The sequence below is a fragment of the Eimeria acervulina genome, genomic scaffold (assembly GCF_000499425.1).
Source record: "Eimeria acervulina Houghton genomic scaffold, Eah_scaff84, whole genome shotgun sequence".
In the NCBI taxonomy this organism is placed as follows: Eukaryota; Apicomplexa; class Conoidasida; order Eucoccidiorida; family Eimeriidae; genus Eimeria; species Eimeria acervulina.
This window is the reverse complement of record NW_013549570.1, coordinates 68,696-78,967: the sequence shown is the minus strand read 5'-3', so window position 1 is coordinate 78,967 and position 10,272 is coordinate 68,696. Positions and strand designations below refer to the sequence as shown.

Sequence of the window (10,272 nt, the reverse complement as noted above, 5' to 3'; positions counted from 1 at the left end):
TATTTGAATGAAGGTATCAGGCATATATATATATGTATATGTATAAAGATGTTATAATAAAAACATATTAATATTGCAGATTAGATGGATATAGATAAATTAATAAAAATATTTAAACGGATATTTTATTCACAACTAACTGTCTCCTTCCTCCCTTGCTGCTGCTCTTTTGCAGCAGCGCAACAGCAGCAGCAGCTCAAATCGAGTTGCAGCCGTGAAGTTACTGCTGCTGTACCAACACCTGCTGCAGCAGCAACAGCTGCAGCAACGACTGCTGCAGCAGCAACTGATACAGCAGCAAAAGCTGCAGCAGCAACTGCTGCAGCAACAAAGCTGCAGCAACAACTGCTGCAGCAGCAACTGCTGGAACAAAAAAGCTGCTGCAGCGACAGCGGCTGCAGCAGCACGGGGTGTAGTAGCCTTCGCTCCAGCAGCAGCAGCAGCCGCTGCAGCACCAGTCTACTGTTTGGCTGCAGCAGCAGCAGTAACGGCACGTCCCCTAAACACGAAGAAGCCTGCAGCAGCAAGACGCAACAAAGCCTTATACCCTAAACCCCTAACCCTAAACCCTAGCTCTAAACCCTAAACCCTAATGCCTAAGGAGGAGAAGAGAAGTTGAAGCTCGATAATTAGGGTTTAGGGTTTAGGCGTTGCTTACTGCCGTGCTTTGCACAAGCTACATGATGCTTGTTTGCTGCTGCTGCTGCTGCTGCTGCCTCTGCAGCAGCAGTTTCTGCTAGGTCCGCAGCTGCATCTGCTGCAGCCTTGTCTGCTGCTGCCTTTTGTGCTGCTGCTTCTGCTGCAGCAGCGGCTTCTGGTGAGGCCCTGCTTTTCGCTCTCTCTGCTGCTGCTGCCGCTGCTTCAGCAGCAGCAGCAGCATTCCTAGCAGCAAACCTAGCAGCTGCTGCACCCTCTTCAGGAGAAGGTAGCTGCAGCAGCAGCGGGTAGAGGCTTCGCTGCGGAGGCAGCAGCAGACGGCCCCCGAGGTGCTTCAGCGCTGCTGCCCCGTTGCTTTCTGGTGGTGGTGGTGCTGCTGCTGCTGTTGCTGCAGCTGTTCCTGCTGCTGCTGCTGCTGCTTCTGCTACTTTTGAGTACGCAGCAACGTCTTCTGCTGTACAAACACTGCTCTCCGTTACAACTGTTAGCTGCAACAAACAAGACACAACAGCAGCAGCAGCAGCAGCAGTAACAGGAGCAGTAGCAGCAGCAGCAGCAGCGCAAGGCTGCTGGCAGCAATGAAAGCCTCAACAAAACCTGCAGAGACGAAGAGGGAGAAGGAAATATATAAAAATAAACAAACAGATAAACATACAGATAAAAAGATAAAGAAAGAGTTATATTTCTTTCTTATACACACTTACAACATTATTATCTATCAGAAGACGCAAAGCCTCCATAATATCATCTCCTAGGGCCCCCTGAGGGGCCCCCTGGGGGGCCCCCTGAGGGGCCCCCTGAGGGGCCCCCTGAGGGGCCCCATGGAGGGCCCCCAAAGTGCTGAAGAGAGCCAAGTGGGGGAAGAAGGTGCACTGGGGGTTTGATAAGACACCGGGGAGTTTCTGATAAGGAGATAGACAGAAAAAAGAAGCAAAAAGAATTAAAAAGAATTAAAAAATAATTAAAAATAATAAAAAGAACTTAAAAAGAATAAAAATGAAGGAGAGATGAGGGGGGAGACAGACAAAAGAATAAAAAAAAAAGATAAGAAGAGGAGATAGGGGCAGAGACAGCAGAAGAAGAAAAATAAATAATAAATATCATTGACAAGAGATATAAACCAACAAGAGACAAACAACATAAACAAACAAGAGACAGTCTCTTGTTTATATATATATATATGTATATATGTATATATATATACATATATATGTATATAAATATGTATATATATACATATATATATGATATATGTATATATATATATATAAATGTATGTATACATGTATATATATACATATATATATACATATATATATTTATATATATATATAACACATAACAAAGGAGACAGACAGCAGAAAGGAATAAAGAGGAGACACCCGAGGAGACAGCAGTAAACAAAAAGATAGTGCTGATGTTTAAATGCATCAATATATTCCAAACTTAGCACGAAAAAACAAACCTCAGGCAGAGGAGACAAAAAAACGCAGCAGCAACAGCAGCAGCAGCAGCAGCAGCAGCAAAAGCAACAGCAGCAGCAACAGCAGCAACAGAAACTCCACAAGGGACACCAGGAAAACAACAGCAAACAAAGCACCATCAATATCAACAGCAACAGCAGAGGCACGCGAGGCAGCAGCAACAGCAGTAGTAGGACCAGGAGCAGCAACTGCAGCAGCAGCTGCAGCAGCAGCAGCTGCAGCAGCAACAGCAGCAGCAGCAAAATATACCTTTGTTAAAGCTTCATATGAACCCTTAAAGAAGACAGCAACCTGTTCCCGGCCATCCGCTTTTACATAGTGAGGGAGAGACAACTCCCCCTCCACCAAATCCTCTGCAGCAGCAGCAACAGCAGCAGCTGGATTCGGGAGCAAAATGTGCAGTTAGGTGGATCACATGAAGCAGCGCCAGCAACAGTAGCAGCAGCAACAACAGCAGCAGCAGTAACAGCAACAACTGCATCGGCAATATCAGCACCAACAGCAACAGCATCAGCAGCACCAACAGCAACAGCATCAGCGGCAGCAACAGCATCAGCAACACCAACAGCAACAGCAGCAGAAGCAGCAGCAGCAAGAGCAGCAGCAACAGCAGAAGCAGCAGCAAGAGTAGCAGCAACAACAGCAGCGGCAGCAACAACAGCAGCAGCAACAGCAGCAGCAGCAGCAGCAAGAGCAGCAGCAACAACAGCAGCAGCAGCAGCAAGAGCAGCAGCAACAACAGCAGCAGCAGCAGCAAGAGCAGCAGGAGTTGTGGGGTCTTGCCTTCGAACTTGGTTTTATATTTTCTTTCATCTGTAAATCCGACAAAGAGCAGCAACAGCGTCTTGATGTGCGGCTGTCTGTCTAAAAAGGAGGTAAATCTGCAGCTAACTTCGTGATAGGCAGAGGCCCCCAGAATATGAATGCATAGTGTCTCCTTCTTCAAATCCGGCAGCAGCAACATCTCTTGCTGCTGCTGCTGCTGCTGCTGCAGCTGCTGCTGCTGCTGCTGCTGCTGCTGCTGCTGCTGCAGCTGCTGCAACGCGAAGAGGAGGGTAAGAGGTAGAGCTCGAGTTAACGGGAAGTTGCATTCTTCAGAGAAGAACTCAAGAGAGTGCGGAGACAGCCAAAGAGACAAATCTTTATCTTCTTGTCTCCATTGTATGTCCCACATAAAACTCTTGCTGCTGCTGCTGCTGCTGCTGCTGCTGCTGTTGCTGCTGTTGCTGCTGTTGCTGTTGCTGCTGCTGTGTTTACCATCGCCGGAGTCCCTTGTGGGGGTATCAGAGGCGACATTGTTGCTGGCCTTGTTGCTGTTGTCGCTGCTGCTGCTGTTGCTGTTGCTGTTGCTGCTGCTGCTGCTGCTGCTGCTGCTGCTGCGAGGTGATGCACCCATCATTTTTCTCAGCAGCTGTTTCTGCTGCCTTTTGTGCATTTCTTCTTCCCTCGCTATTTGCTGCTGCAGTGATATCGCAAGAGGGTCGCCTGGTTGTGCTTCCAGCAGCTCTGCTGCTGCTGCTGCTGCCTCTTCAAATTCCTGCAGCAGCAGCAGCAGCAGCTCCGCATGCAGCAGCAGCATTTGCTGGTGCAACGATAGAAGAAGGGAATGCTGCGGCAGCAAAAGAAGCTGCTGCTTGCAGCAGCAACACCCAAAGCAGCGGCTGCAGCAGCACGAGCAGCAGCAGCAGCACAATCAGCAGCAGCACAAGCAGCAGCAGCACAAGCAGCAGCAACAGCAGCAGCAGCAGCAGGAAGCACCTACACCGATGAGGAGGTGGGCCTTTGCTAGTCTATAGAGGGCCTTAGGGTGTCTCTTATTCAGCTGCAGCACTCTGCTGCAGTGATGAATAGCGGTATGTGCTTCCTGTCTCTTCAGTGCAGCAGCAGCTAAATTCAGGTGTATAAGCAGCTCCAAAGGAACCAAATCCGCACCCATGTGGGGCCCTGAATAGCAACAGCAGCAGCAACAGCAGCAGCAGCAGCAGCAACAGCAGCAGCAGCAATAGCAGCAAGGTGTTTAGGAAACAGCAGCAGCAAGGAAAGTGCAGCCACAAGGTGGTGATAATGAACCAAAGAAAAGCAGCAGCAACGAAGAGACAGCAGCAGCAACGAAGAGACAGCAGCAGCAACGAAGAGACAGCAGCAGCAAGGAGAGAGCAGCAAAAGGAGACAAAAGAAAGAGACACAGAAGCAGCAGAATGCGTGTGTATATTTGAAAGCAGCAAAAGATAAACAAACAACCAATGAGACACACTAACTGAAGAGAGGCAGCCTACAACATTAATACTACTACTGCTGCTGCTGCTGCTGCTGCTGTTGCTGCTGCTGCTGTTGCTGCTGCTGGAAGTAGTCAGCAGCAGCAACACACGTAGGCAGCAGCAGCAGCAATAACAACAGAAACAAACAGCAACAGCAGCAGAAGCATACACAAACAGCAGCAGCAGCAATAAGAAAAAGAAACAGCAACAGCAGCAGAAGCATACGCAAACAGCATTAGCAACAATAACAAGGACAGCAGCAGCAGCAGCAGCAGCTAACCGCGGCAGGCCAGAGAAAAGCAAATCTTAAGGGCTCCCTGCCACTCTTTCACAGCACCCTCATCATCGCCCTGAGGTCAGCAGCAGCAGCGGCAGCAGCAGCAGCAGCAGCAATACAGCAGCAAGAGCAAGACAAGCAGCAAAGGCAGCAGCATCAAGAAGGGAAGCTTGAGCAGCAGCAGCAGCAGCAGCAGCACCAGGACAAACGGAAGCGACAGCAGCAGGGCAGAACACTCAGCCAACCCCCGCTGTAACAGCATCAGCAGCAGCTCCTGCTCCTGCAGCAGCAGCTCCTGCTGCTGCTGCTGCTGCTGCTGCTGCTGCTGCAGGACCTCACCTGCTTCCAAAGTGCATTTCCTTTCTCCTTCTTCTCTTCCGCCTCTCGGAGTTTATCAGCGACTTCTGCGGGCGTTGAAAACAAAAAACATGTCAAGCAGCAAATTGCAGCAGCAGCAGCAGCAGCGGTAGCAACGCAGCAGCAGCAACAGCTGCAAGGACAGACTCATTGTAGCAGCCCCAATAGAGGTGGCGCTGTAAGCAGCTATACCCCATGAAGCAGCAGCGGTTGTTGTTGGTGCTACAGCAGCAGCTGAAGCAGCAGCACTCTACTCTGACTCCGCTATGCAACTGTTTCTCTCGTGGATGCTGGAGTGAAGGGCGGTGTCTGAAGCCCGATCCAGGTCTACCCTCTCTTCTAGTGTCTCGCTTGCTGCTGCTGCTGCGGCACCTGCTGCTGCTGCTGCTGCTGTTTGCCTGGCTGCATTTCCCCTCACTATCTCCGTCCAACTGCCTCCTGGAGGCCACTAGATAGCGCAGCAGCAGCAACGGAAGACGCTGCAGCGGCAGCAGCGGCGGCAGCAGCAGCGATTGGCGCTGCAGTAGCGACAGCAGCAGCGGCGGCAGCAACAGCAGCAGCAACAGCGACAGCAGCAGCAGGAGCAGCAGCAGCGACGAACCTGTTTCCTGCTCCATCACCATTTGCTTGACTTCCGGAGGAGGAGAGGGAAAGGTTTGTGTGTCATCATCGCCTGTTGCTGCTGTTGCTGCTGTTGTTGCTGTTGTTGCTGCTGCTGCTGTTGCTGCAGCAGCAGCAGAGTCGTTGTCGGTCTTTGCTGCTGCTGCAGGGCACATTATTTACAGGTTTGTCTCTGTGAAAATATTTAAAAAACGGAAATATATATGAGCGGTATAACTGTTCCTCAATAGCGAAAACAGAGGTAATTAACAGCAGCAGCAGCAGCAGCAGCATCGGCTGCTGCTGCTGCTGCTGCTGCTGCTGCTGCTGCAGGGGGCCCCCCGCCCTGCTGAGCTGGAAACACCTTTTGTCTTTTCTTTGATTTTGTTTTTGTTTTGAGTGTAAATTAAAGCTGTGTGTACAGAGGGGGCTTCATTTTGTTTGTTTTTTCTTCTATTTTGCTGCTTCTGCGGCTCTCCCTTGTTCAGTGCCCTGCTGCTGCTGCTGCTGCTGCTGCTGCTGCTGCTGCTGCAGCTGCACTTTCTCTCCTTTTCTTCCTGCGCTAGTGACACCGAAGGAAGTCCAACGCAACTCACAAGCAGCAGCAGGATTACACAGCAGCAGCAGCAGCAGCAGCGGCTGGGGTATTTGCTGCTGCTGCAGCACGGGGGAACAAACAGCAGCAACAACAGCAACAACAGCAGCAACAGCAGCAACAGTAGCAGCAGCGGGAGGGATCCATCTGTCTCCTTTCTTTTTGCTTTGTTTCTTTCTCTGTCTCTTCGTTTATTTCTCTTATCTCCGCTTTGGGGCTGAGCCCTTCACTCTCTGCATCTGCTGCTTGTCTTTAATTAATTAATTAATTAGTTAATTAATTAATTAATTAATTTATTTCTTTATTTATTTGCTGCTGTTGTCTCTAATTGCTGCGCTGTCTCTTTCCCTGTCTCCTTCTCTTCGTTTTCCGTCTTTGTTTGTCTCTCACTTCGATCTCCTACTTTTTGTTTATTTGTTTATTTGTTTATTGTTTATTTGTTTATTTCTTTATTTGTTTATTTGTTTATTTCTTTCTTTGTTTGTTTGTTTGTTTCATCTCTTTCTGTTTATTTGTTTCTTTTGATTATCTGCTTTCTGTTTATTTATTTATTTATTTATTTATCTGTTTATTTATTTATTTATTGCTCTCCTTTCTTACATTATATATATACATATATATATATATATGTATATATGTATATATATATATATACATATTTATATATATATATACATGTATATATATATATATATAAATAATTATAAAATTATTTATATACTTTAAAAACTTAAAAAATTAATACCATTGCTGAATAATAATAAAAATAAAAATAATAATAATAATAAAATAATAATAAAAATAAAAATAATAATATAGATATAGATGAATAGATAAATAAAATTATATTTTCTTTGCTTCTTCTTCAATGGGGGACAGCACATCAGCAGAAGTCAACGGCTTCGTCGGTTGGTTGGCTTCGTTTGCTGCTTTTTTTGCGTATCTTCTTTGGGCTGTCTCCAGTAGAGAGCAGCTCGAAACCCTAGGGTTTAGCTATTACCCTGATAGGTTAGACTTTATATATAATATATATAATATTTATATATTATATATATATATATATGTGCATATGTATATATATACATATATATATATATGATATATATGCATATATATATGTATATATATATATATATGTATATATATATGCAAATATATGATATATATATGCATATATATAAATATATATATTTATATGTATATATATTATATATATTATGAAAACGCATTTATGTTTAAATACATTATACATATAGCATGCATGCGAGTATATTATATACTTCTGCTTTTATATTTATTATATTGTTCTCAGTGCAGCTTCTGCCTCTGTCTTTTATCTGTCTCCTTTTCTGTCTCTGTTTATTATCTGTCTCTGTTATATGTCTCTGTGTATTATCTGTTTTAATTGTTGTTTATATTTTATCTGTCTCTTCTTCTGTCTCTGCTTATTAAGCTGTCTCCTTTTGTTTGTCTCTTCTCTGCAGGTATTGGGCTCTGTCTCTACCGGTGTTGCTGCTGGTTGTTGTTGCTGCTGTTTTCTTTTCTTATGTATTTATTAATTTATTATATTCGCCTCCCCCAGACGATCTCCGACAGTTTACAGGTAAATAATAATCAAACAAAGCCCCAAAAATATTATTCAAAATGCATGCACGGAGGTCTATCAATCCTTCTCTTCTTCTTTTTCTTCTCTCTTCTTTTTATATTCATTTCCTGTCTTTTTGCTTTCTTTTAAATAGAAATACCTGAACTGTTTGTTGAGGTGTCTGTACACCGCAAGCAAAAGAGGTTAAAGAGAAGAGCTGCACATACACCGCATTTATTGCATCCAGACGGGGCTAGCGTACCATAAAACCCCTTAACCTAAACCCTAAACCCTAAACCCTAAACCCTAGTTTCACCTGTTTATACACCCCACACTGCGGTGCTCTGCGGTGTCTCTGCAGACAGCCGAGCGAGGTCCCCGTCTCCTGCAGCAGAGCGGTCGCTGCAGCTGATGGCTGCTGCTGCTGCTACTGCTCTTGCAACAGCAGCAGCAGCAGCACCATCTAAGGGACACTTGGAGGTCATTAACTGTCAAGACCACGTTCAGAAGCCTCTTTTGTCGGTGCTGCAGCAGCAGCAGCAGCAGCAGCAGCAGCGGCCGCAGCAGCAAAGCGGCACCATAGGCGACTTCCCTTTGTCTCTGGTGTCTCGCGCTCTCTTTCCTCTTAACCCCAAACTAGAGATGAGGCCCTGCTGCATTCAGGGGCCCCCCTTTCATTATCATTTTCTCAGACCCAAACCCCGTCCTCAGCCATCAGCCTAATATAAACTACCTTTGGGGGCCCCCACTACCTTTGGGGGCCCCCACTACCTTTGGGGGCCCCCACTACCTTTGGGGGCCCCCACTGCCTTTGGGGGCCCCCACTACCTTTGGGGGCCCCCAGTACCTTTAGGGGCCCCCAGTACCTTTAGGGGCCCCCAGTACCTTTAGGGGCCCCCAGTACCTTTAGGGGTCCCCAGTACCATTGGGGGCCCCCACTACCATTGGGGGCCCCCAGTACCATTGGGGACCCCCAGTACCATTGGGGACCCCCAGTACCCTTGGGGTCCCCCAGTACCCTTGGGGGCCCCCAGTACCATTGGGGGCCCCTAGACCCCTAACTACCACTGGGGGCCCCCTGTGGCATTGGAGGCCCCCTGACCCTTTGGGGGCCCCAGTACCCTCGAAGGTCCCATGGTAGTACCCATGGGGGCCCCCCAGTAGTAAGTACCCCGGTAGTAAGCACCCTTTGGGGCCCCCCAGTAGTACAGTAGGGGGCCCCCTAGGATGCTGGGGGCCCCCTAGGGTACATGGGGTAGTCAAGAGGGTACAGCGAAGGGCCCGCAAAGTTTTCAGTGTATATACATCGTAGGGCCCCCCTCTTTCAAACAGCTGTGGGGGCCCAAGGCATATTTGTGCAGCTGCACATACACCCCAAGGCATTGCTGCTGCTGCATGTACACCCCAAGGCGTTGCTGCAGCTGCACATACACCGGGGCCTGTTCACTGGCCTTCAATCGAGCGGCGGAAGCAAAGAACAGACATTTGGGGAAACTTCATAATAAGTCAAACATCGCTACGCTTCTACTCTGCTTTGCTTTGCTGCTGCTGCTGCTGCTGCTGCTTCTGTTGCTAGTATTTTGTCTAGCGCTGCTGGCCGCTGCTGGGGGCCTGTGGAGTGCTGCAGTTGCTGGTGTCCTGTCTGGTGCTACTAGTTGGTGGTACTGCTGGTGCTAGCTGCTGCCGCTGCTGCTGTTGCTTGCCTATGGAGACGCAGCAGCAGCGTAGCTTTGCAGGCCTCAATCTTTATCTGGTGCATCTCTTCCTTCTCCAGTGTCTGTTAGCGTCTTTTGAACGCCCTAAACCTCGCAGCAGCAGCAGCTGCTGCTGCTGCTGCTGGTCTGCAGCTGCTGTTGTTGCTGCTTTTGTTTTGCTTCCTGTTCCTCTGTCTCCATGCCAATTGCTGCTGCACAGCTGAGACGCACTCTGCTGCTGCTGCCCCTAACATCGCTACTGCGACATCACTATCAGCGAACTGCCTATACATACCTGCAGCAGTTGCTGCAGCAGTTGCTGCAGCAGCAGCAACTGGTGCTGCCGCTTCTGCTGCGACGTCTCGCTGCTGCTGCTGCTGCTACTGTTACTGCTGCTGCTGCTGCTGCTGCCTACCTGCCTGCTTTAGATATAACTAGAAAAGATATGAGTGTCTTCAAGTTGACTTAAGTTATAAAAGGAAAGAATAATAAATGCATGAAGAGCAGCGAGCAACGTGCCGCAGCAACTAATGCTGCTGCAGGAGCAGCTGCTGCTGCTGCAGCATAAGTTCATATTGCTGCTGCTGCTGCTCTTTTTACGCCACTTCCCTTTTTAAAGAAGAGCCCACAAAAATGATGTTATCTTGCTGCTGCTGCTGCTTCTGTTTGCTTCTGCAGCAGCAGCAGCAGCTTGCTGCAGCAACAGCAGCTTGCTGCAGCAGCAACCAACTTGTGGGGAGGCGGAAGCAGCATAAACAAAAGCGC

At 47.9% G+C, this 10,272-nt stretch overlaps 1 protein-coding gene across 1 annotated transcript; it reads right to left on the bottom strand.

The window, feature by feature from the left end:
• Window positions 1-459: 459 nt before the first annotated feature.
• On the bottom strand, window positions 460-5,809 carry EAH_00014430 (TPR domain-containing protein, putative; the record flags this gene model as incomplete). Its single annotated transcript, XM_013394291.1, has 8 exons — window positions 460-515; window positions 659-1,145; window positions 1,362-1,559; window positions 3,034-3,678; window positions 3,904-4,085; window positions 4,680-4,749; window positions 5,016-5,080; window positions 5,635-5,809. 8 exons carry the CDS (start codon window positions 5,807-5,809, stop codon window positions 460-462), a joined length of 1,878 nt encoding a protein of 625 aa, XP_013249745.1.
• Between the last annotated feature and the right edge of the window lie 4,463 nt (window positions 5,810-10,272).